The sequence below is a fragment of the Lynx rufus genome, unplaced genomic scaffold (assembly GCF_022079265.1).
Source record: "Lynx rufus isolate CCGP_SWC_20201006 ecotype Redwood Valley unplaced genomic scaffold, mLynRuf1.p SCAF_7, whole genome shotgun sequence".
Lineage (NCBI taxonomy): Eukaryota > Metazoa > Chordata > Mammalia > Carnivora > Felidae > Lynx > Lynx rufus.
Window position 1 is genome coordinate 122185614 of NW_025814889.1, and position 27906 is coordinate 122213519.

At 38.8% G+C, this 27906-nt stretch overlaps 1 protein-coding gene across 4 annotated transcripts in view; it reads right to left on the bottom strand.

Moving 5' to 3' along the window:
• GNPTAB (N-acetylglucosamine-1-phosphate transferase subunits alpha and beta) overlaps nt 1-27906 on the bottom strand; it is an 86444-nt gene that overhangs the window by 49085 nt on the left and 9453 nt on the right. For all 4 annotated transcript variants that reach the window (XM_047065278.1, XM_047065279.1, XM_047065280.1 and 1 more), the window contains exons 2-5: nt 12908-12993; nt 5764-5883; nt 4412-4453; nt 2164-2369 (exon numbers count right to left, since the gene is read on the bottom strand). In XM_047065278.1, coding sequence (XP_046921234.1) covers nt 2164-2369; nt 4412-4453; nt 5764-5883; nt 12908-12993 — 454 coding nt within the window. The remainder of the gene's footprint in view (nt 1-2163; nt 2370-4411; nt 4454-5763; nt 5884-12907; nt 12994-27906) is intronic.

Below are 27906 nucleotides of genomic sequence, written 5' to 3' on the forward strand. Positions count from 1 at the left end.
TCTGCCATTTCCCTTTTTCCTGGAACAACCGCAATGGCCCAACAAATCTTTACTCAACAAATGAGTAAGTAGGGCAGGCAAACAGAAACCCAGGTGGGAATTCAAAAACAATGTTTAGAAGACTATAGTTTAATACAGATTTTATTTATATCAAAATTTACAACCTCTTAAGTCTTTACTATGTTATAAAATTAGCAGAGGAAAAACCCAAGACTCTCTCCATAGATATTATAACTGAATTATTATAATTCTTAACATAATGTCATTCCTTTTTCTCTTCAGATGGAATGTCATCAGAGCACCTTAACTATAGTTACTTAAAGAACAAAGCTAGGGGTGACTGGGTAGCTTAGTCGGTTGGTTGAGAATCTGATTTCGGCTCAGGTCATGATCTCACAGTTCATGAGTTCAGCCCTGCATCAGGCTCTGTGCTGACAGTGTGGAGCCTGCTTGGGATTCTCTCTCCATCTCCCTCCCTTGCTGTCCCTCCCACACTCTCTCTCTCTCAAAATGAAATACATACATACATATATACATACATACATAACAAAGCTGAATTTAGCCAAACAAGAAAACAGATTAATTTGCTATAATTTGTCCAAGATTATCCTTTTACTTTCCCTATATATTTAAACTGTAACTTAAAAACAAAAATATTTTATACAAAACAGTTCAGAAACAAATCTATAGCATAAAGGGGACGATATCTATACTTAGAAAGATTAACTTGGAAACTTGAATTTCCTTTCAAGTTACAAATACCTCATTAAGTACCAGGAAGATAGTGTGATGTTAGATAATGTTCAGGACACAAATTGGTAAGTGATAAGGTTTCTGCTCGATTAAAAAATTAGATGAAAATACCATAAACTCCTGCACAACCAACAACTAAGTTGTGAGTCGGGTGACAAGTACAGGGTTACAGAAAAGTCAAAATAAATAGAATCACTGTGAATGCACTGCTCGGGATCTTCATGGAGACAGAACTTGAGATGGGGTGGGAAAGAACAGGAGATGGGCTAGGAGGGAAAGGGGACCAGGAGAGCAGCACCACGTGTGATGACAAGGGCAGCCTCGAGGAGATGCTGGAGGGCTGGAATGTGAGGAACAATGGGCAGAGTCAAGGCAATCAAAGCTGAGTCCTGAACACCAGGGAAAAGGATTCTCTATCGTGTGAAAAACAAATACTACGTATTGTCTTCAAAAAAGGAGTGAACCAATAAAATCAGAGCTTTCTGGTTTATTTACAGTTATATGCAGGACAGACTAGAGAAGAACTTTATAGGTAGGTAGGCAGAGCAGCTAGGTGGCTATCACTGGAACCTGTGTGAAGAAATTGGGTCTGGTGTGGGGGAGGTGAGATGAGTAAGAAGGGGGAGAATCATTTGCAGAAAGCAAAAGTAATAGGGTGAGGTCAATATACTGGTGATGGAGGATAAAAAGCAAGAACACATCGAAGATACTTCCAAAGATTTAAGCTGGGAGGTAGGACACTGAAAGAATGGGAACTTGAGACTAGGCCTCAATGCTATAAAGGGAATGTGACAGCTTTCATTTTACACAAGTGAAAAACATAGAGCCTCTAAGGAGAGGGTCTCAGTGCAGAGGAAGCATGAGAGACAGCACACCAGAGGAGACACAGGCATGGGGCTCAGCAACTCAGTGGCCAAGTAGGAGGATAGGATCTCTAGATGCAGGTATTGTTCTAGGCCGGAAATTACAATTTCAATTCTATTATCTAGCCAAATCAACTGTATAACCAGTTATTTCAGGACGTAAAGTAAGAATGTTCCAGGTATGTTCTGTCCATACTGTAGAAAACAACCTTGCTGAAGAGTTATATGGTGGTAATAATAATAATAATAATAATAGTAATAAGCCTCCACAATGACTCAGAGGCTAGAGAATAAGGTTAATCTACGTATCAAAGTTAAGGTCCTGACCACAGCACAGAAAGACAAGTGTATTACACAGAGTAAAATGTACGCAATCCCTTTCTGAAGTTAGGGCTGAAATACAGCGGCAGCTCTTCTGCCTCTCTTGTTATGTTTTTAGTTTATCGGACACTTCTTTAAAATTGAATCATGTCTGTTCCATTCAGAATTTTGTTATTCAAACTGCCAATGAGAACATGATTTTCAAATACCCATAAGGTGATCTTACCATTCTTAGTACTGTCGAAAACAACAACTGAGACATTAGTGGAAGGGTTTTTTGGTTTTGCAACGTTGAATACGTCACTGGCAGAATGAAAAGAAGGATAAAGAGATTGCAGGTCCTTCAGTGTGACGCTGGCTGGCAGGGCTGGGTCCAGGACGAGCATTGGCACCTTAATGCAGTATGTCAACAAACATTCCAACTGCTTCTCGCTGGAAACAAACACCAACATGCTCACAAACGTTCGTGAAAATGTGATCAACACTAAAAAGCTTGTTGGTACTACTAAATTTTGCAGATGTTTTTCTAGATCCATAAAAAAAATCATAATTTTTTAATAAACAAAGAATTTTTATCTCAAGAATAGAAAAAGAGAGCAAGTAGGACATAAAATTATTAAACAAGTACAGCTCTCAAGCTTTCAAACTCCTATTAATATGATTGTCACCAAAATTTACTAACTCAAAGGTGCACAAGAAACTAAGCATTTCATTTAAGCATTTCATTACTACCATCTTAAAGATTATTCATAATTCCAGTGAAGCCTATCATTTGGCAGAGCAGGAATAGATAACAGAGTATCATCCTACCAGATACAATTTATCAATTCTGATCAGAATACAATAAAGTACATTCGACAGACAGGACACCAATGGAAACAACAGCAAATGTGACAAGGTTCTAATATGAATGTATAAGGTATTTCTATCTAAATGTAAGGAATGCCTAGAATAAACATATTACCTAAATAAACAATGGACAAAACACGACTAGAGAATTCACAAAGAGAGAGCTATGACTAGTTAAGCAATATATAAAATTGTCCAACCACACTAATATTTAAAGAAATGCAAAAAAAAAAAAAATGAGTTATCACATTTTATTTACTAAATTAGCATTGCTCAAAAAGTGGACTCAATGTTACTGCAAGCCCAGTAAACCTATCCCTTTCAAACACTGCTGGTGTCACTGCAGATGGGTGTTCCCATTTTCTCTCTGGAGAAGCAATTTCATAGTATATGTGTGTATATTCATAGTACATGTGTGTATACTCAGAGCCATAAAAACTTACACATATGCTTCTACCTCAGTAGTTCACTTCCAGGAATCTAGTCCAAGTAGGAGAAGAGAAACAAAACAGGAAAAACAAACCCACATACAGAAAATGCCACAGACCCAAATATAAGATTGCAAACTATTTACAATAGTGAAAATACAGAAGTGCCTAATATTTAGTAAATTATAGTACAGTTACTTTACGGGATATTATACAACAATTAAAATTGATAAGAAGCATGAAGATAATTTATGAACATAGCTGTGTAGATTATATACAATTTTTAAAGCAGGATACAAAATTGCACAGAGATTACAAATTACAACTATAAATATATGCACAAAAAGGGAATAAAAAAATGATCACAGTTTGTTGAATGGGGGCCGTAGAAGTATCTTCTTTTCACTCCTCTCAATCCTTTGTAACATGGCATCATTACTTTAAATAATTAAAAATTTTATTTATGTCATTTAAAAATAACAGTTTTAACAGTGGTATATTTATAAATAAATATATAGAACATAAAGAAATGATTCAGAAGGTACTTCTAAATCTCAAAATTCCTCAGGATCATTTCTACAAAATAACTCTTTTATTTTAAAACTAATGGTTAAGTGAGAAAGTGCCATTAACAGAGATTTCTGCTTGTCAGTGAGGCAGTTTTGTTTTAAGGACCTACCAGAGTCTGGTAGGATTCAAATCACAATAGACACATCTGATTCTTGGCATTGGGCTAAATCCCCTTCCCAAGTCCTTAAATATAAGACATACAACTATGACAGCTTTTAAAAATAAGGAAATATATAATGAACACACAATTGAATGATGGATATAAATCCTATAAATGAAAACACTGGGTATAAGTTACACATTAAGTGGACTAAGAGAACAGCGCACCAAGACAGATTGATGGAAACAGCAGAGCAGAAAAACCTTACATCCAAAAACCTAACCCATCCAGAAACAATAAAGCTTTTGTTAGCTACAACCCAAACAGGAGTTCTCAATCAACTATGCCTCTGGCATTGCAAGATTTCCCATCTAAAAGAGGCAATTAATTTGGGGGTCAAAAGCTAGCAGATGAGGGATTAAACAGGAACAATAAACACAAAATACTGTATATCCAACAAAAAACAAGTAAGAACCTGGAAGTTTCACTTCAACTTCTATTCCTAAGAGGAAAATCAAAACACTTACCTCTTCTTGGTTGGTTCTGTTGCGTTCTTCCCAAGGATTTCTCTAATGAAAGCAAATATATTTCATTACATATTCATGAGCTAGTACTAGTCCTAAATGTGAACAAAAGGTAACGAACAACAATGATTTTCTTAGTTACTCCACTGGACTAACTAGTAGGTTAGGAAATACAATGCTTACAACATTTAATATGCATAATAAATTTTAAGTTTCAATGAAATATGCTCGACAATTATTATCACATACCTCCCACAGTAACCATGAAAGGTGACTTAAGCTTTTACATTTTACTACTAAAACATGGTACCAGGCTGCCAAAGTTATTTTCATGCACTGGGAAGGTATCCTATTCTCTGACACAAAGAGAAAGAGAAAATTTGTTGCAATGTAACATGGCCAATGACCTGCAACTGGGGAGCACCCATCATATTTATGAAGAAATGAATGGAGAAATGGAGAAATTCTCAGAAAATGCTAAGGAATCAGAGGGGAAGTTATATCAGCCAGATTTTTAGCTCTTAAGGCTCTCCATTCAAGTACATTGTACCTTTCTCAGATAAAAGAACTAAAATGATCAAAATTCCACATATAAAAAAATTAGCAGTTTCTAATTCCATATTGTATGATTTAACATTAAAAGGGGTAAAGGGAACACACTTTGTACTGTATTTATCAAACGGAAAAAAGTTAAGTCTGTAGGCCTGTTTTATTTTCAAGGGAATAATGGGTCTTACCATGAAACTTTTTTCCATAATAACATCTTATTTCATGAAGGTATCACACATGGGACTCAGATTGAGTAAGCAAGAACCCGTGGAAGACTCCTTTCCTTTCAGGCCCTCAGAGAGCAAGGCATCACTAGAATAGCACAGTCATAAAATGGCCATCTAACGAAGTGGCTGAGTCCTCACTGGGTACCAAGAAACAAGGGTCAGACACATGGGTGACAAAATCTTGTAATGGCATGAATTTGAGATGCAGGTTTTTGTTTGGATTAGCACTGTGAACATCACCCTACCCTTCTGAAATGCACTGTTACTTGTATTCATAGAACTTTGTGTGTTGTTGTTTCTTTTTAATTCCAATTATTGTTAGTTTTTTTTTTTTTAAAGTTCTATTTATTTTGGGCGGGGTGGGGGAGGGAGGGTGAGCATGTGTACATGCAGTGGAGGGGCAGAGAGATACAGAGAATCCCAAGCAGGCTCTGCACTGTCAGTGCAGAACCTGATGTGGGGTTTGATCTCATGAACCATGAGATAATGATCTGAGCAGAAATCAAGAGTCAGATGCTTAAATGATTGAGCCACCCAAGCACCCCAGAGTGTGTTTTGTTTTTTAAAAATCCATTTTACCTCATTGCTTTCTGCTCCTCCTCCATCTGTTCTCGGACTTGCTGTAGCTCCTTCAGTAGTTCAAGATCTGTGCCATTCACCCAGGTATAAACCACGTCGATTGGCATGGGCAGACAGAGCCTAGGGCAAAGCCACAGGTCCTTCAGCTTACATGCATTTTTCCAATACATTTAGGAATAAGAGTACATAACAGGACTTAAACTCAAAGATTATGAAAAAAAAATCAATGAAAAGGTAATCTAGCCAACTGTATCACAGACTTGCATGACTTCAAGCTGGAGCTGGGAGACGACTTGTTGAAAACTTTCTCTGCAAGATGCACGCAGATAATTTCTGCAGTTCTGCATCATTTAATTCTCACAACCACCCTGTAAAGAAGCTGCCATCACTCCACTTCTAAGACAGTCAGGAGGTCCCAGAAGCTCAGTTTACACTGCTACATGCTCAGTTTGACAAACAAGGGTGTTGCAATGCAAATGCCCCCAAACAGAGAAATTAAAAGCAAAACAAAATTACCAAAAAGGAGTTATCCAACAGTCCATAATGAAGACCTAGCCCTATTTAATGCTGCAGTCCTCCTATTCCCTGCTGCCCCAAGCCCAGCCCCTCCCAACCCTCCTCACCCTGCCCTGCATTTTCTTGTCTTCATAGCACTGACCACCTTTCTAACATATTAAATAATTAACTTGTTACCTACACTGGTAACTGTATGTGTCCCTCCCCCAGAATATAAGCTCCAAGAGGGCAGGAAACTTTCTTGTTTTGTTCCCTAAAGTACCCAATCAATTAGAAAAGTGCCCAGCATACAGGCACTCAATATTTGTTCAATGAGTCTATGATATATGTGAGACACTAGCACAGACCTTCCTGATACTGCTAAAGTTTTTCCTTATTATCTTTTCCTCAAAATAAGGAGTGAGGCAGGCATCTAATTCTTGAGTATCCCACCTAAGCCTCATGTTTGTGTTCTGTTCAGGTTTTAACCCTGCTGAAAGCTCTCTTCCTCTTTCTTTTTACCAACTTAACCAAATCCTCCCCATCTTTCAGGTCTACTTCAGATCTATAATATAGTAGTTCATTATGACTCGTAGGCAGGTGGCATTTCAGCAAAGACGTGAAAGAGAGGAAGCAAGCCATGTGAGTAACTAGGGGAAGAATGGTCCAGAGAATGGGAACACCATGTGCAAATGTTCTGAGGCAGACACCCAACAGGCACAGTCAAGGAACTAGAGGCCAGTGTGACACAGACAAGGGGAGCAAGAGGAAGAGCATAAGAGAAGATGGGGGTCGAAGAGGAACCAGGGACCCAGAGCTTCACAGGAAATCAGGAATCACCTCATACTCAGGCATATGTGATAGCTGAGCATCTACCAACCCTCCCGTTAATGTTCACTACTGTCTGCAGAATAAAATCTAAACTCCTCCATAATGTGCCCCTTGTGCTCTAGACACTCCAATTGCTTACCCAAGCAGGGTAAGACTTGCAAGCTTTTGCACCTTTGAACATGCCTCTCCCACTGTCTAAAATATCCTCCTTCCCCAATTGCCCTCTTCCCTCACCTCCCACAAAGAGAATGTACTGCTTACCACACAGTTTCCATTGTACTCTGTACTCTAAGGAACTCTTAGCATACTATGTTGTACTAGTTTTTATGCATGTCTATCTTCCACTAGATGGAGTATCTCTAGGGCAGAAATGGTACTATGCATTCTGTGCTCTGCTTCAATTACTTCCTCTCTTTCCCATATCTTCAGACTCTCTCTCCTCACCATAAGTAACAGTACACAAAAGCTTCCTCAGCTAGGTTTTTTAATCGCATTTATTATACCAATGGTTCTCAAATGTTAGCAGGCAACAGAATCACCTTCGGGCTTGTAAAAACAGATAGCTGGGCTCCATCCCCAGAGTTTCTGACTCATTAGGTCTGGAGTGGGGCCTGAGAACTCACATTTCTAACAAGATCCCAGGTAATGCCAATGCTGCCAGTCCAGAAATCTGAGAAATAATGATTTATATGCAGGTTGTAGTTCACATTTTTAAGTTAAAAAAAAAAAAAAAGCTTCCCCCACTAAAATGCCAATTCTATATGAGGTCAGTGAGTTTCTCTTGTTCATCACAAGATGCTTAAAAATAGGGCCTGGTACATGAATGGGATTTAACATATACTCATTGATTGGCTAAATTAAAACTCTAAGTTCATTCCCTCAACATATAAATCAGTCTTTTGTGGAAGGAAGGAAGGAAGGAAGGAAGGAAGGAAGGAAGGAAGGCCGGTCTTGTATTACCCACATCTAAATTATCCAAGGTCATCTCACTCTCAATTTCTCAGACTAAAAATTAATTTGAAAAAACTGCTTAGATGACCTATTTTTTAAACTTTTTTTTTTTTTTAAGAATTGCACTTTCCAAAGCTATCCTGTAAAAGTAATCACCTGCTATTAAAGATCTTTTAATAGAATCAAGAGATATCCATACATGTTCATTTGGGGAAATAAGTATATAATGGATTGATGTACTAGCTCTTCTAATAAGTTTGTATTACAAGATCAATTTAATTCTCTGGTGTTAAACTAACAAACTAAGGAGATCGTGTGATCTGCCCCAGGTCAGTGAGTCAGTTGTTTTTCTACTATTAGACATGGCCACGATGAGTTTGAGTCTTTATTTCTGACCACAAGACCACTATATCTAAGTTTCCAGATGAAAGAAAGCCTTTATCTTAGAGTTGAAGACTAAATAAGTCACCTGTGACTCAGAACCAAAGCCATGGTGACAGTAATACAGCTTTTATTTTAATCAGTTTGGTTTAAGTGAATACACAGGCACTATGACATGTAAAGGATACTACGAATGTAGTCCTTTGGTTCTACATTCTATAAAGTATGTATGAAAACTCAGAACTTAAATGGTATCTTAGTGCCAAAGAGTTGGAAGAGGTTTTACACTTAATCTAATACCTACATTTTAGAGATGACAAGACTAGGCCCAGACTGACTTAATGCCTTATAATTAGTAGTAGATAATTTACATATTCACTTGTTACTGACATATAGAATAGACTTTTCTTTTAAAGGGGCACCTGGGTCGCTCAGTCGGTTAAGCATCCACTTTGGCTTAGGTCATGATTTTGCAGTTCATGAGTTCCAAGACCCACACTAGGCTCACTGTTGTCAGTGCAGAGACCTGCTTTAGATCCTGTCTCCCTCTCTCTCTGTGCCCCTTCCCCACTCATACTCTCTCTCTCAAAAATAAACATTAAAAAAATTTTTTTTTCAAATAACATTAAAAAGACTTGCAGAGAAACTGGCAAGATGATGAAAACTCCCTATAAACATTATGGTATTTTAAAATGTATTAGAACATGTGATATGTTATATATGATCTATTTACTTGTCATCTTCAAACTTAGGCAATTTTGAGATATCCTTATATAAAAACCAAACTATATTTTAATGCAATCTAAAATTAGGAGGAGAAATATTTAACACCCATACACAAAATTTTTCAGAAAGAGAACAAGAATGGTTGATTAAAACCGCTGACCTCAATATCTGGATTTTCTAAAGCTACTTTTCCTTCTAAAATTTGGATGCTCCTTCAGGGCAGGGATTCATGCAACTGCATCATCAGCACCTAGCACAGCATAAGGCACAGTAGGTTGAGTAGATGCTTGATAAATATTTGATTTTAAAAAGACAATCCATTTTGAGCTTTTCTTAGGAAAATCAGCTAAAATGAAAATGAAGAAGTAGGAAAATTGTATTTCATCAAGAATCCGTAGTATTCTCCGTAGTCACCAGACCTGCAGCTTCGGTACCACCAGTGAACTTGTTAGAAATGGAAATTCTGTGAGCGCCTGTAAGACCTCCAGACGCAGAAGCTCTGGGGGTGGGGGAAACTGTAGCTTCTCAAGCCTTCCATGGCATTCTGCTGCACACTAAGGTTTTAAGAACTGCTATGTGAGAGAAATGGTTCTCTACCAACTTTTTACTTTCCAGACCCTTTACACTTAAAAATTAAGGATCCCCAAAAACTTTTGTTTATAGATTGTAACTATTCACATTTGCCGTATTTGAAAATGAAACACTATAAAAATACTTAATTCATCTTAAAATGTTAACATGAATAACTTTTTTAATGAAAATAATACTCTCCAAAACAATAAAAAAAACAGTGAGAAGAGAGGCATTGTTTCACTTTTCTGCCAATCTCTTTAATGACTTAGTAGAAAAGAACAAGCACCTTGGATCTTCTGTCTGCAATCTGTTCCCACGTGTTGTTTTGGCTGAAGTGTATAAAGAAAACCCAGGCTCACACAGACAATGTAGCTGGAAAGGGGAGTTGTATTTTAATAGCCTTTTCAGGTAACAGCAGGTTTTCTTCTTTGATCCTACCAAAATAAGTGGTAGCTGCTTAAAAATTCGTTGCAGTGTGGAATGTGAAGCCACATTAAAGAACTTTTTGTGCTTTTACACCAAAATTCATTGGTCTTTCTTACACTTTGAATGACTTTTTTACCCATGCAAGATTTTGTAAACACCTGTAAGGATCCTGTAACAATGTATTGGTTATCTGGAAAATAACAGCTTACTGAGTTATACACATCTGCCAAATGGTGACATATTTCCTTAATTTTCCTATATAATATTAATGAATGTGATTTTTGTGGACAATGCCACATATCTATCTAATCAGAGAAGTCTTTATGATATGTGAACTGTTAAGCTCACAGTGATAGAAACAAGTTTTCCCAAATTCTAATTTACATTTGAAAGCTCAAATTTTATCATTGGCAACGGATACTATTATTCATTTTCCTTTAAGAGACAGAATTGCTTTGTTCACTGTCAAGAAAACATCTGTCAAATGACCAGTGTGAGTAATCACACGGTCATCTCTCAAGTTATGACAGTGGTGTCCCATGAAACAGAAGGGCTGGTCTAGGTTGCAACTCAACCACACCAGGGTTTCCTCAAGACAATCACCATACGGTCAGGTGCATTTCATCACACAGAACGTTAAAAAGATGTGTGGCCAAAGGGTCAAGATATAACCAAATGAATAACTTTTAGTGCTTCAACAAGAACATTTTTAAGTGAAACTAACTTTTATCTTACCCCTGCAAATATAGGGTGGTGAAGAATACAGTGATTCATGCTAAGGTCTGGCGATCTTACCCAGCACTGCTTTTACACCACCAGTGCAAATGTCAGCACAGTACAAAAGGCAAGTAACACCTTAGAACTCTTATAAAAAATAGTTTGGATTTTGCAGACCCCTAGAGTCTTTGAAAACTATCTTTAAGAGATCCTAAGAGAAAAGCCTAGAGTTTCCCTACTTCACTAATTACTTGCTTACAAGCCATTCTCCCTACCACACTATGAAATTCTTTACCACAGATAGTTATATATCAGTGTCTAAAACAGAGTAAGGCTTAAAGATTCCTTTTCTGTTAAAGGAGCAAATTGAGGGATGTCATTCACACATAGGGCACTGAGCAAAGAGTAAAGCTTTAGTCAATTCAAAGAATCCCATAGCCCTTCCTCCCTAAGATGGTCAGGACTATAACAGTGCACACATCTAATTAGCACACTAATTTTAAAAAACACTTATTTGATAGAAACCACATAGGGACTCATAAAAAGTGAACAGAGGGACAAGGAAGTACTTCTAAGCAGGGAGCAAGGGCTCCAGAGGAATTGGTGATGCAGTCTACAGATCCTCAGATAACTCTGAAGGTGAGCCAACCGACACCAAATGTAGTTATTTGCAGTTTCGTTAGGTTTTCCGGTTCAGTGAGAGCAGAGGGAAAGATTTATGAGAACTATCCTCAGGGGAAAATGGACAGTCAGGATCAAGGGAGGTTTGTGGTTATGGCCTCTGACATTTAGACTCTGGTCTAATGAGGTTAACTACCCCTGTTAGCTACCCCACATTTGTTCTGGTCACCTACTGCTCTTAGCCCCATAACGACTGGCTATGCACCATTACAATGGAAAAGAGTCAATAGATACTGCATAAAATGAATAAAAAAGGAGAGAACTCCACTTATTGTTTTAAAGTTAGAATGATGATTACCAAAAGAATCATTAACAAAAATTTGTTAACAGGGGCACCTGGGTGGCTTAGTCAGTTGAACGTCCGACTCTTGATCTCATGGTTTGTGAGATCAAGCCCTGTGTCGGGTTCTGTGCTGACAGCATGAAACCTGCCTAAGATTCTCTCTCTGTCTCTCTCTCTCTCTGCCCCTTCCCCACTTTCTCTCTCTCTCTCTCTCTCTCTCTCTCAAAATGAATAAATAAACTTAAAAAAATCATTAACAACAGTTCCTCTGGATGAGGGGAAATTCAAAATGGAACAGAGAGGCTTAACTTTTTATTTTTATGTTGTTTGAACTGTTTTCAACCACAGACATAAACTGCTTTTACGATATAAAACAACTTAAGCACTAATTTTATAGACAAAAACCAAAAAGAGCCCGTGCAAATCATTTTAGCTGCAGGAAGGGAAGGAAGATGTGGGGAAAGATTGAGTCCACTCTGAGGTCTGTCTTACGAAGGAGGAAAAAAATCTTGAAGGAAAAGGTTGAAGACAGCATCTAAGAGTGGCTGCACCAGGAAGCTTGGCCTTAAAGAGAAAAAGACCCAACCTGTAAGGCTTGCTCCTCCTCACAGTGAGGCAGCAAGATATGGTGACCACAGGGGTAGGTAGGGGGTCAATTCCAGTGGCTTCCACAGAATGGCTCTGGTTAACAGAGTGAGGTCAACAAGAATATGGGCCAGGGCTTGGAACAGAAGACTACTGGCCAGAGTAGCCAGCTAGTTTCCTCATCCTGCAGGCAGATTGAATTACCTTTACCTCATAGAACTAGGGCAATAATAAAATGAGATCGTGTAACTCAAAGTACTCAATAAACCGCAAGGCAGGATTACTCTTTGGGAATCAGATTTTTCAACCATAAAATGTGAGGACAGACTACAAGGTTCCTTCAGATAGAAGTAGCCTTGAATAAGTTAAACCATATCTACACTTGGAAAGACCCCCCCCCCTTCAACCTGAACTGTTACATTTAAAGCAAGAGTGAAATCATGACTCATCCTCTAAGTCCAAAGAAGCTACTCTCCAAAACTGATTTCTTCTTACCGATTCTGAAAGGACTTTCCAGCAATATTGTCTCTGTAGGAATCAAACAAAACATGGTACTGATCCCGGCTCCATTCCAGAACCACCTAGGGAAAAAAAAACAAAAGGAAACAATATTTTCTCTGCATCAAATACTAAGAGTATATAACTTTCATTTCATTTCAATTTCACTAAAAATCACTAAAGGAACAGGTAAAGCAATTAAAATTCATTCATTCACCCAATGCCAACTCATGTATACCAGACACTGTGGTCGACCCAGATAAAAAAGCTACACAGATATATAAAGTTATACAGATATATAAATAAAAGCTATAGTTACTGGCCTGTGGAAAGGGGAGGGAAATCAAAGAGATTTAAAAGGATGCAATATGAGAACTGGGTCTTCAAGAATGAGTTCACCAGGTAGGGAGAAAAGGACAGCATCACAAGAGCAGGTTCCGAGGCTGAGAAGCAGCAAGGATGAGTTGTTTCAGGGCAATGGTGCAGTTGGCTTTGGCTGCAGCAAAGTGGAGTAAGTGGAGAGAATGGGGCTGAGAAGGGAACAGGCCTTGACTGTGTTGTGCCCTGTGTGCCATGGGAAGCAGAGGCACTGAAGGATTTTCAAGCAAGCGACACGATCCATCCAAAACTTTGGAGACTCTCCTCAGAGCACAGAACAAAGCTAAAACAGAAGAAATTGACAAGATATGAAGCCTTACTATCTGTGAAGTTTCAGCTGATGACCTTGCCGAAGAGTTCAGGAGAGAGCGGAAGTCTTTAGATCGGAGCTCCCTCATGTCTGCACTTGAAATCTAGAAGCCAACCCAATGTGCCCCATTTCTTCTTCATTCCCTTCACCACAAAGGAAGCATCCTTCCTCCTTGCAAACATCACATCTCTGTCCACTTGCTCTGGATCTCATCAACTCATCTTAAGACCTTGCCTGCTCTCTCTTTTCCTCTCAACAGGCATATTCCAGTAATCTCAGGAAAATCTTCCCTTCACTCCACACGCTCTGCCAGCTGGTCCCTCTGTTCCAAATTCTTTCAAGGGCAAATGTCTTTAGAAGGTCACCTCCTAGGCTCTATTCACCCTTTGGCCTATTCCAATATCACTTCTGCCCTCACCACATCAGTGGTCTTACCAATGCCTCCATGTTGTCGAATCCAGTGACATTTTTTGCCATTTCTATCTTAGTTGGTAGTGGCTGCCCAGTTCCTCCTTATTGAACCACTTGGTTTTCCTCCCATCACTCTGGTGACTCCTTTTCAGTCTCCCTTGCCAGGTCATCTTCTTCTATCTGACCTTCAAGTGTGTCCTCTCACTCTATTCCTCTTCCTGGAATGTCCTCCTTTCTGTGAAGGCTTCTTCTGGCTTCCTTCCCACGCTACAAATCCTAGGATGTGTGGCCCTGCTACACTCACATGACTACAGGGGAGCCCAGTCATTTAGATTCCATTCCAGCCAGCAGAGAGGAGAGATAGATGAAATGCTCTTCCATTAAAGAAACTTCTTGGAAGGGGCACCTACCACTTCTGTTTTCACTGGTCAGAATGCAGTCACATGGCAGTATGTGGCTACAGGAAAGACCTTGTGAACCCATGTGCCCAACTACAACTGAACATTTCTTTGCATGGTATTCAGGCTTTCAGCATCTGGCCTCTGCCTATCTTTATAGACTTACTTCACTGGGCTGTTTCATAAACACCATAAATACAACTAATAACCCTCCCATCACTCAAGGTACTGATTTAAAAACTTAGGGTCTAATGTGCCTTGTACTGGGTTTACAAAAAGAAATAAGGTAAGTTCCTTGACTTCAAGAAACTATAGCCAGTGCTTAATAGAAAAGTTTATTGCTGACTACAGGTGCACTGAAGGAAGATACTTAAGACTTCCCTGAAGAAGCAATGTGAACAGTCTTAAAGGATGAACAGGAGTCTGATGGCAGTTCAGCTGGGGGACAGGGAGTATGTTACAGGGATCTGCTACCAGACTGAATGCGGCAGTGAAGAAGAAGAGAAGCAAAGGTGATTGCCAGGTTTCCAGTATTTCTACTATGAGTGACTGAAGAGACAATGGGACCACTAAATGACATGGGAGGAACAGGTGTAGTGGGGATGAGAGCTGGTAGGATTCCCATTTTAGTCATGGCAGATTTGAGGCCGTATGTGCATACAACTGGCCTCTCCAACTGGACTGGAAATTCCAAGAGGAGGGGCAATGAGCTCTGCTTTAGTATCATACATAGCACCAAACTATATAGCAGGCATATAGCTATAAAATGCCATCTTCCTTGCTAAATATAGAATACATATCTATTTTTAATAATATGATTGTATTGATTTGGATCAACTGAGCTCAAACTGAAATGACTCTCCATCAATATCCCTATGTAGTTGCAAAAGGACAACCAGTATATCTATTATTTTTACAAAACAAACCACAAAAAATGAAGCTCAGTATCATTCCTCTTGGCTAGCAGGGCTACCTAGAAGATGGGAAGATAATATCAGAGAAAGCACACTTCACAAATGGCTGAAAAATTCTGACACGCTATGTGTTGACACAACGTGCCTTCCTTCATCAGATAAATTAATCTCACCATCTCCAAACCACTTTGGTGTATTAGAAAGAACAGCAGCAGCAAAAGGTCCTTATCTAATACACTGAGGAATGCTCCTATCAGCCCAGAGTTCTGCACACTGTGCTCTCAGGGGAGATAGTAGGAATGCTGGGTTAGGACTCGGGGGACACAGGGTTTCATCCCAATTCTGTCACTTTTATGAGACCTTAAGCAAGTTCTCTGATCTGTTTAGGCTGTTTCTTCATCTCTTTTACATTTTGTGAAGTGGGTCTGACCAAACCATCCTTGAAATACCTTCCAGCCCTAAGAACATATGACAGAAGGAGGCACAGGGCTGTGTGACTGCAGTGTGACTGGCACGGTTTTTTCCCTGCACCCACAGGTCAACACCACTGGGACACTATGTCTCTTCTCCTCCTGTCTTCGGTCTCCTCTAGGTCTTTGGTCCCAGGACCTAACCATCAACATTGAAACCGGATTCTCTTCCATCATAACCATTTCCCTTTTCCGCTTCATCCCAACCATCAACTACACTCTATTATGGAAATCTTGCCAAATTCTTTAAGTGAATGAGTAATGTGCTAATGGGGGATCAAAAAGGAGCCTTGTAAAATGAAATAAAAATCATCTAAGGGCTAGCATCAGATCATTTTCTTACACTATCAAGGATGGAAAAGAGTAGAAATTTGAATGGGCAGTTAACAAATTATTTATTGTGGGGTAAGCTGTACAAATATAAACACCTTTCAAACAACAAAGAAGCCAAAATAGACTTAAGCTTGCAATCAGAACTTGTTTTCAGCCATTATTAGCAATAAACAAAAGACCAGAGGAAAAGGCTGGAGAAACACTATACTGTAAAATCAAGTCCATTTTCGTCCACAAAGCTTCCCTATATTCTTTAGCCCAACCTGAATGCTTCCTTCTCAGAACTTTAACATTTGTCTCAACCGCTTACTTGGAAATCAATTACTCACTGCCCTTAGCATTGCTTGCCTTAGAATCCCTTAGCTTTTTTGTTATTTACCAACCCCCTCAAGGTAGCATCTTATCAGACTAATGGAGTTAGAAACTGCTTGAGGGTAAAGAACTACTTACAATTCTACTTATCAATTCATACCCAGCACAATTCATTATATACCATCTTTTTGTTCTTAAGTATTATCTGATTACAGCAGGAGTGGCAGAAGACTGGATTTGGGGATAGGGGACACCTCCAGGGGAAGACCCTTCCAGTTCTTCTAGTTAGCAGCCGTGTAACCTTGGGTGCTCAATTTCCTCAACTATGAACTAAGTACAAAGTGTATTTCATCAGTCTGCTGTGTCGCTGTAGCAGAAGAGTGCTTCTCAATTGACGTGTGTAAACAAAAGGCATGAGGAAGGTACCAGGCATGTTAGAAATCTTGGGTAAAAAAAGCGTATCTTCCTGAACCATCATTTTTATAATGGTAAGACATTTAAAATATTGTATTGATAGTAATACAAACATTTTATGGAGGAAATTGATGTGATTTTTACAGACAAAATGTTGGCCTTCAAAAAATTTCCTACTTACCGTTTTGAGCAATCCCCACGTCCCCCACCCCCCAAATCTCCTCTCTACACTATTTTCTTCAAAGTATTTACTTTTTTCTGCTATTAAAAGTAGTTTGTTGTAAAAGTTAAGACACAAGGAACTAAAATAATATTTATTAAAATACTATATGAGCTCTGAAATACCATAAAAACAATGTATTATTAATAAAGTATTGTAAAAAATCATCTAAAGGTAGTTTCTTCTACTAGCTTACAATATTTATTACTTTTAAGACTCTATTTTAATAATCCTGGCATTCAAGGTATTCAAGATCAACTGTTGATCATTTTTCACAAATTGCAGCCAAGATTAGTCTTAACGATCACTGAGAAGGGGCACGTTCACGCATTCACCAAGCACCATAATGCCAGGTGCTCCTCCCCACTGAATCCCTGCAACAAGGTACTGTAAGGTAGGCACTTCAATGGCTCATTTTCCAAAGAGAAGCTCCAGGCCACACAGCAATGTATGATGGGGCTGAGACGTGAATCAATCCAAGTCTGGAGTCCATGATCCTGTTTAGCTTTGCCCAGGCTCTCTCAGCCTCACCAGACTGCCTCCTCTGTTGCTTACTTACACAGAGCTAGCTTTGTCAAACACACATTTATAAATGTGGTCATTCAACCAGTTCTGAAACTGGTATGTTTACCATCCTTAATTCAACGACCCAAATCTGTTTCCCGTGCATGTTTCTAAATGACCACAGTCACATAATAAATTTATGTTTTTCCCCAGGGTTTTTAGAATATCTAACAGTCCTTTAACTGGCGTGTGCACACAAATACTAAAATTTTTAGATGATGAACTTTTTATTTTTATTTATTATTTTTTAATGTTTATTTATTTTTGAGAGAGAGACAGAGAGAGCAAGCAAGGGAGAGGCAGAAAAAGAGAGAGAGATGGAGACACAGAATCGGAAGCAGGCTCCAGGCTCTGAGCTGTCAGAACAGAGCCCAAACACGGGGTTCGGACTCACGAACCGTAAGATCATGACCTGAGCCGAAGTCAGATGCCTGACCGACTGAGCCACCCAGGCGCCCCAATCATAACTTTTTAGAGTTATAAAACTGATGCGTGCTTTGGTTGAAGATTTTTGTCACCACAGAACAAGTTCAAATGCATGCCTGTGGTGGAATAATAGTTAATGAGACATAAACTCCATAATCTTTTGTATCAGAGGAATTCCCCAGTTAAGGAAAACAGGAAGGTTATTATCCAGAAGAGAACTGGCATACAGTGCAATGATCATAAGATTTACATCAGACACATGAGTTTAAATCTGACACTTATCAATAAATGATCTAGGGCATGTGTCTACTCTCAATTTCTTCTTTTGTACAATGAGGGAATTAATGCCACCTATTTCACATGATCTGATGAGTAAATGAGATGTGCAGATCATACAGCGCTATACAACACCTCCACGCAAATTGTTCACCGGTTCTTGCTGCAATATAATTTACCTGTTTAAATATCTGTGTAAACTTCTGTGAGCAACTCAAAGCCACGAACTTGATCTCTTTATCATTTTTTTCACAGAACCTTGCTCAGTGCCTCACATAAAACCAATAAACATTCTAGAATGAATAAATATGGCTACTAGTTTTACAAGGCAAACATCCTAGAACAGTTTACATGACATGGTGTCACTCCAGGACTTTCTGCTTTCAGATTTCATTCCAGGATACTCAAGGTAAAAGCTAAAGGCTAGAGTTAATAAAGAGACAACAGTAGGCTAGGTACACAAGGGTATAAAACTCTCTGTAAAAGCAAATATCCCTTCCTCAATTTTTCAAGCATAGAAATGTGACCTGTTACCCTGTAAAACTTAAAATGTAGGGGCTCTCCAACCTCAAGCAGTAAGAACCCTTTGTAACACTGACAGAGCTTTTCACATATCAATAATAATACTAGAAGTTTATAATATTCTAAAAAAAAGAAGTTTATAATATTCCTAGATTACATGTTCTTCATAGTTTCTGAAAAAAAATTATTTTTGTTCATTAAAAGGTAGTAAAAGAGAGACAAGATATTCTAAGTTTTATCTTTTCTACTAACCCTCCTCTCCTCCTTGATAGCAATCAGGAAGTCAACCTGCTCATCACCATTCCGACTGCTATGACAAAATACTACAGACTGGGTAGCTTGTAAACAACAGAAAGGTATTGCTCACAATTCTGGAGACTGGGAAGACTAGGATCAAGGCACCAGCAGACTGGGTGTCTGGTGAGAGCCTGCTTCCGGGTTCACAGACTGCCTTCTCCTTGTGTCACCTTCCATGGCAAGAGGGGTGAGAAGTTCTCTGAGGTCTCTTTATAAGAGCATTAACGTCCACCCTCATGACCTCCCCACCACCCACCGTTAAAGGCCCCTCCTGCTAATACTATCACATTGAAGATAAGGCTTCAACAGTATAAATTTTGGAAGGACACAACCACTCAGTCTATACCATTTCCCAATGCAAAGTGACTAAATTAAAAGATTAACCCATTTCTTATTAGGAGTTGAATGGTTGTTAAAACTGGGTGACTTCTCCCATTTCACATAGAGGAAATGACCCAAACCCAAGATGTATGACCATTATCTACTCAAACATTAATTAAACTCAAGAACACTTTTCTAGACCATTTCTACATTCTTTGAATCCTTCACAGAATTAGACACACAACATATATTTGTTACACATTTTAAGGAGCACAAGATAGAAATCAGGCCTCTGACCTCAAAGAGTTGACATCCCTGTTAAGGACTAATACTTACATGAAATGATTTAGAAATATTTACTTATAAATAAATAACATTTAGGAATATTTCAGCTTTTAAATGAGTACAGATTAAAACAGATTACTGTCAGGGAAAATGATAACCAAAGACAGGGTTAATCATGGCAACTTAACAAAATCTCCTTTTCCTAGGAGCAAAAACTGAGATTTTTAAGGAAATGAAGGAGCAGACAGAAAAGGAGGACTGTTTGCCACAGGGATAGAAAGGTGGGCAACATCATGGAAGAAACCATATTAAAAGGCAGAATTAAAAATGTTAAACCTTTTTAAACTTTTTTTTTTTTCAATGTTTATTTATTTTTGGGACAGAGAGAGACAGAGCATGAACGGGGGAGGGGCAGAGAGAGAAGGAGACACAGAATCGGAAACAGGCTCCAGGCTCTGAGCCATCAGCCCAGAGCCTGACGCGGGGCTCGAACTCACGGACTGCGAGATCGTGACCTGGTTGAAGTCGGACGCTTAACCGACTGCGCCACCCAGGCGCCCCAAAAATGTTAAACCTTTTGATAGTAGTTCACTGTAAAAATTTATATCTAAAGGGGAAAAAAAACCTCCTACAACCACACTTAAATAAAATGAAAAGAAAAAAAAAAAAAAAAACCCTACCAAAGAGACTTTCAAAATGTATTCAAACTGACTTTCTGGGATATACGTAGGTTTACTTGTTTTACTGGTCAGAGTTTATAGAATCACAGAATTGTATAGGATGGACTTTAAATCCAGTGCTCTACTCTGCAGCCAGTGTGTGAATCTCTGCTATAATGTCCTGGCAAACAGTTATTCTACCTATGAGTTTAGACCTGCACTGCCCAAAACCGTATGCACTAGCCACATATGGTTAACTTAAATTAAGACTAAATAAAATTAAATAAAAAGTTCAGTAACTTAGTCACACCAGCCACATTTCAAGCCCTCATTGGGTTAGTGGCTACTATATGGGACAGCTCAGAATTATAGAATACTTCCATCATGCACAAAGTTCTATCGGACAGTGTTGTGGCCATTCAATCCTTAGAGTTAAACAAGAGTCACACAAGAAGGCCCCAGTTTTGTGATTTTAGACAAGTCACTTAAACCTCTTTCAGTGCCAAATGTAAAATTTAAGTAATACCTTATTCTATAAGGGGTTGTTGCAAAAAACAAGTGAACAGATGTATAATCTATATATTCTGACAACTACAAAGTACTATAGGAAATATATTAAGACTATGAAAACACATTGAATTTATTTACTCCCTCAAAGGGCTTAAGTCTGCTGGGGAGACAAATATGATACAAATAATTGTAATATATCATGTGAAAAATGTAACCAAAATATAAATGAAAGTATAGTCGAACCTGGTAAATATTTCCATTATAACTATTAAACCAGCGGCACCTGGGTGGGTGTGGCTCAGTCGGTTAAGTATCTGACTTAGGCTCAGGTCATGATCTCACGGTTCTTGAGTTTGAGCCCCATGTCAGGCTCTGTGCTGACAGCTCAGAGCCTGGAGCCTGCTTTGGATTCTGTGTCTCCCTCTCTCTCTGCCCCTCTCTCCCTCCTTCTCTCTTTCTCTTTCTCAAAAATAAACACTAAAAAAAATTTTTAAGAAAATCTATTAAACCAGAATCCCAAACTCATCAAATTAAGGTTTCTTTTTTTTACTTTTTTTGGCAAAATTAAATACAATTTTAATTTACATTAAAAAGTTTAGTAAAATGAGTAGTTTCACAAAGTATCTGCTTGTGATAATTAATGCACTCGCTTCCATCAACAAACAAATTTTATCTCATACTATTAGCTAGTTATAAACATTTTTAAAAACGTGACAAGAAGAGATCTCTTTTTATGAGTATGAAGTACAGAAAAGTCATAAATAAGTTGAAAAGTATGTCATATATTTTTAAACAGCTGCAAGGCCATTTTAAAAACTGCTCCCTTCAGGAGAGGCAATTAGCATCATGTATCAAAGGACCAAACAAAATGTCTTCTGTTCTGGCTAACGCCACTTCTAGATATACATGCCAAGAAAATCATCATAGATGTACCTAAAGACCTGAATAAATATGACAATGGCCATTATTACTTAAAAAATAAAACCTGGACACAGTAGTTTAACACTTAAACATAGGTAATCAGGAAAATAAATTATGGTACAGTCATACAAATATTATAAAGCTATTAAAAATCATATTTTCAAATAATTATAAAAATTAGTAACTTAATTCAGTCAATAAATACTATGTGGTACCATTCTAGACTCTGAGGACATAGCAATGGCCAAAACAAAGCAAACAACCTCATCAAAGGATAAAGTGTTTGATAAAATATCATGTGAAAAAGCAACAATCAAAACTAATCAATCTGAAGCATGATTTCAGCAAAATGGCAGAGTAAGCAAATCCAATCTCCCCCCTACCCCGAAACACTGAAAAACAAGCAGACGTTGCCAGGACGAGTAAAGAAATATTATATGAAATGTCCATGATATAAAATATTCAGAACAGGCAAATCCATACAGACAGAAATCAGAGGTTACCTGGTCCCTATTACTGCTTAATAGTTACAGAGTTTGTTAGGGGTGACGAAAAAGTTTTGGAAATAGATAGTGGTGATGGTTGCACAACAATGAAAATGTAATTAATGCTACTGAGTTGTACACTTAAAAACCATTAAAATGGTAAATGTTATGTTATTTGTGTTTTGCGACAATAATTCAAAAGAAGAACAGTCACTACAATACTCCCTACAAGAGTAATAAAGGAATGCTTTGAATAACTCTAAGACTACAGGTCTGACAACTTAACTGAAATGGACCAATTCCTTGAAAGACACAATCTACCAAAGCTCAAACAAGAAACAGATAACATGCATAGGTATATACCTATAAAAGAATGACTCAATAAGTAATAACTTTCCAAAACAAAGCACCAGGCCCAAAGAGGTTCACAGGTGATTTCTACCAAACACTTAAGGAAGAAATTATCCCAATTCTCTACAATCTTTTCCAGAGAACAGGAGAGGGAACACTTCCTAACTCATCCTATGAAGAAAAATATTACAAATAATATTTCTCATGAACATAGATATAAAAATCCTCAATAAAATACTATCAAATCAAACCCAACAATGTACAGAGAGAATTATATACCACAACCAAATGGGATATATTCTAGATATGAATTTTTGAATCCTCGTTCAACATTCTAAAATAGTTAATGTAACCCATCACATCGATAGGCAAAAGAAAAATCATATGATCATAATAGGTGCAGAAAAAAGCATTTGACAAAACCCAATACCTATTTTTGATTTAAGGGGCGCCTGGGTGGCGCAGTCGGTTAAGCGTCCGACTTCAGCCAGGTCACGATCTCGCGGTCCGGGAGTTCGAGCCCCGCGTCAGGCTCTGGGCTGATGGCTCAGAGCCTGGAGCCTGCTTCTGATTCTGTGTCTCCCTCTCTCTCTGCCCCTCCCCCGTTCATGCTCTGTCTCTCTCTGTCCCAAAAATAAATAAACGTTGAAAAAAAAAAATTTTTAAAAAAATGTCATCAAACTAGGAATAGAGGGAAAATTCTTCAATTTAAAAATACTATTTACAAAAGACCTACAGTTAACATTATACTTGATGGTGAGAAACACAAAGCTTCCCCACTAAGATCAGGAACAAGGCAAGGATATCACCCCTCACCACTGCTTTTCAACAACATATTGAAGTCCTAAATAATGCAATAACGCAAGAAAAGGAAATGAAAGATATATAGATTGAGAAGGAAGAAGTAAAACTGTCTTTGTTGACAGATGACATGACTGTCTAGAAAATCCTACAGAACTGACCAAAAAAAAAAATCTTCTGAAACTAATAAACAATTAGTTACAGGATACAAGGTTGCAGCACACAAAATTAATATACAAAAATCTATTGTTTTCCTATATAACAGCAATGAACTAAATGACATTTTGGGAAAGGCATAACTATATACACAGTTTAAAAAAGTTTTAAAAATCACTGATTGCCAGTGGAGAAGAAAGCAAGCACTAGGCATAGTGCAGGGCAAGGGCATTATCAGGGCAATGAAACTATTCTGTGTGATAGTGAAATGGCAGATACATATGACAGTACAACACAAAGAATGAATCCTAATGTAATGGAACCCTAATGTTCAATTTATTTTTAGTTAATAAAAATCTATTGGGGTGCCTGGGTAACTCAGTCAGTTAAGCATCCAAATCTTTCAGTTCAGGTCCTAATCTCACGGTTTGCAGGATTAAGCCCCACGTTACACTCTGTAGACCACCTGGGATCCTCTCTCTCTCTCAAAATAAATTTTTCAAAATGTATCTATGTTGGTTCATCAATTATAAAAATGCACCACACTGATGCAAAGTGTTAAAAATGGGATAATACACTGGGGGAGAGGAGGTATGTGGGAAATCTCTGCACTTTTCATGCAATTTTTTCTGTAAACCTAAAGCTGCTATAGAAAATAAATCCTATTGGGGGGCTTGAATGGCTCAGTCGGTTGGGCATCAGACTTCAGCTCAGGTCATGATCTCACGGTTCCATGAGTTCGAGCCCCACATGGGGCTCTGTGCTGATGGCTCAGAGCCTGGAGCCTACTTCGGATTCTGTGTCTCCCTCTCTCTCTGCCCTTCCCCTGCTTACGCTCTGTCTCACTCTCAAAAAAAAAAAATAAATAAATAAACATTAAAAAAATTAAAAAAAAAAAGAAAAGAAAACCTATTAAATTATCATGATGGTTAATGTTATGTGTCAATTTGACTAGGCCAGGGGATGTCCAGATATTTGATCAAACATTATTTTGGGCATGTCATTGAGGGTGTTTCTGGATAAACTAACATTTGAATGAGCAGACTGATTCAAATCAGTTGAATTTTATTTAGGCATCAGTTGAAGGCCTAAATAAAATTAAAAAGCTGAGTAAGAGAAAACTGCTTCTGACCTGTTTTGAGCTGAACGCCAGTCTTTTCCTGCCTTCGGATTCGAACTGAAACATCAGCTCTTCCTCAGTCTAACGCCTGCCAATTTTACGACTGGAATTATACTATCAGCTTTCCTGGTTTTCAAGCTTTTGGACTCAGACTAGAACGACACTATTGGCTCTCCTGGGTCTCTAGCCTTGCTAAATGCAGATCTTGGAGACTTGTCAGCCTCCACAATCGTGTGAGCCAATTCTAAATAATATATCTATTTCCATACACACACAGACATACATCCTATTGATTCCGTTTCTCTGAAGAACCCTAATATAAGTACACATGTATATCATCTAAACCTATATACTTTCCATTAAGGTTGAATTTCGAAACTGATCATTGCAGGTGACCTTACTATATTTAGATACTAGGACAAAGTATTTCTGCACTCTACTTCTTGGTGCCAGGCTCTATTCTAGGAGCTGAGGATACAGTGGTAAATAAGACAGAAAGGTTGGATAAGACAGAAACCCTGTTCCCAGAGCTTACATTTTGGTGGAGAGAGATAAGACATTAAATATACAAATACACACACACTTTCAGACTAAGTACTGTTTAAAAAAGAAAAGGGGAACTATCATAAGGAATGAGCTGGTGAAAGAGGCTACTGTAGGCTGGGTGGTAGGGAGGGCCCATCTGAGAAGGTGCTACTGAGCTGAGACCTGTAAGACAAGAAGGAGCCCGTCACATGATGGTCTGGAGGCAGTCCTCTCCAGGCTAATGGGACAATAACGCAAAGGTCCTAAGGCAGAAACAAATTTGATGGGTTTAGGGAATAAAAAGACAGTGAATACACCAGATCTAAGTCTAAACCTCAGAAAGGTCTGCAGGTATCCATCTGATTTTTTGTGCCCTTACCACCGTCTTGAGAAGAACACACCTAGGCTGGCCCACTGGTCCCAGGAGGAGGAAGGAAAGTGGAGCAGAGCCCACCAAATCCAACCCAGATCAGCCAGCTCCCATTTGTCCTGCACATCAAGGGAATGTTCTTTCAAGCCAGGGGATCAGCAAAATTTTTTCTATAAAGGGCCAAATAATAATCATCTGCATGGCCCCTACTTTCTTCAGGATGAATCCATATTCTTTCCCATCACTCAACAGGCAAGTCCTAACCTGGCGGCTACTGCCTCTCCAGCTTCAACTCCCAGTGTGCTGCAGCCCTTCAGAACTTCTTTTGTTCCTGCAAGATGATAATGCCTCTCAAACCAATGCCTTTACACCAAGGGCATCCTTTGCTTTTGAAAAAGGGGGTCGGGGGAATTCCCCTTTCTTCCCTCAGCCATCTCCTTCAACATCAAATTCAGATGTCACTCTTATGTCTGAGAAACACCCATTCCTATTTCTTCAACTTAATCTGTCTATCTGCTTGCCCATCTCCCTGTCTAGAGCGAGTTCCTCAAGAGTAGAAAGAAACTGAACCATCTTTGTGTCTCTAGTAAGCAGAAGAGTACCTGGCCCAGAGCAAACACTTCCATAAATCTCTGTCGAAAAATCAGCTTCAAAAAATTTGGTTTTATCCAATTTGGAATTAATCAGAGATAGAAATGAAGTTAATGGAATGAGGTAATGAAGGGGATGGGGAGGTATATCCAGTGGGAAAAATAAACTAGAACCTAAAAGAAGAAACAATTTTAGGAAGCAATTTTAAAGTGGGCAATATCCCTGCACAAGTGTGACTTAGTCTGTAACATTTTTGAAAGATCACTTTTTTTTTCCTGCTTAATTTAGTGCAAAGTATGAATCACACATAGGCTGACTAATCACCTGCTAAAGATACTGCATGTGGATCACAAGACTGGAACGATCAATCTAAAGGACAATAAGAGATATTAAAAGATATGCATAACTCATCAATGCTACACTTGATTGTTACATTTTAGGAGGAACCAGAGTAACATGCATTATCGTAAAGCACAGCTGTATTAAATTAATGCACTTGCTCCCTCTGTTTTCATATTAACCATAATAAAGAAATTGTGAACCTTTCTGCTCTGTCCCTAAGGATTAATATACTCTTCAATGGGACCTTGGGCACCAGACCAGAAGGTAGATCTCCCGTTGCTCTCTTCATTGAGCCTCGTGGCCAAGGGAAGAACAATCCTGGGATGGGACACATGGCATTTACTGAACACCTTGTACCAGGCACTGTGCAAGGTGCCTGATAAACGTTAGGCATGTCATTTAAACCATCCTTCCTAAGGCTCGATCACAATCACTGAGTAAAAATAAAATTTTATAAGTATTCATTCAACAAAGCACCTATTCATTCTCATAGCCTCTATAGATAGCATCTGGGAGAGATGAACTTGTCTATCTTGCTCACTTTTGTATCCCAACATGGCAGCAGAGTATCTGGCACATAATCCAACATAAAGACCAGACAATTTTGGCTCCTAAATCTCTCCAATCTGTCCACTTCTCTTAACATACCCTTCTACCAGCCTTGTCCAAGGCTCCTAAGTGCCCTGCAGCCATTCTTGCTCTCCCTCTAATCCGGGTTTTTCCACTTTGGCAGTATTGACATTTAGGACCTGAAAACACGTTGTTTGGGGGGCTATACTGTGCACTGCAAGTTCAGCAGCATCCTTGGCCTCCACCCACTACCTGCCAGTACATAATAACCTTGAATGGCATCTGACTGTTCTCAGAACACCTAAATCCTGAACACCTAATCTTCCCAAGTGTTGGGAAGAGGGTGCCACCAACTGTACCAGTGTCCCCCAGATCCTCGCTTTCTCTTGCTCTCTACCCTCCAGCTACTTAGGCCTCAATTCACTTTCTCAAATGTACCCCAACTTCAAGCCCTTCACATTGTTTCCAGGGCCTGAGCACTACTGATACTTGGGGCTGGATAATCTTTGTGGTGGGGGCTGGCCTGTGCACTGTAGGATGTTTAACAGAATCTCTGGCCTCCACCTACTGAATGCCAGTAGCACGAACCCCACTCTACACCCCATCTGTGACAACCTAAAATGTTTCCAGACATTGCCAAATGCCTCTGGGGGCAAAATCGTCCCTGGCTAAGAACCGATGGCCTAGAACAGACCTGCCCACCTCTGTCCTCTGCCTCAGCAATTTTGACCCTTCAAAGTTGAG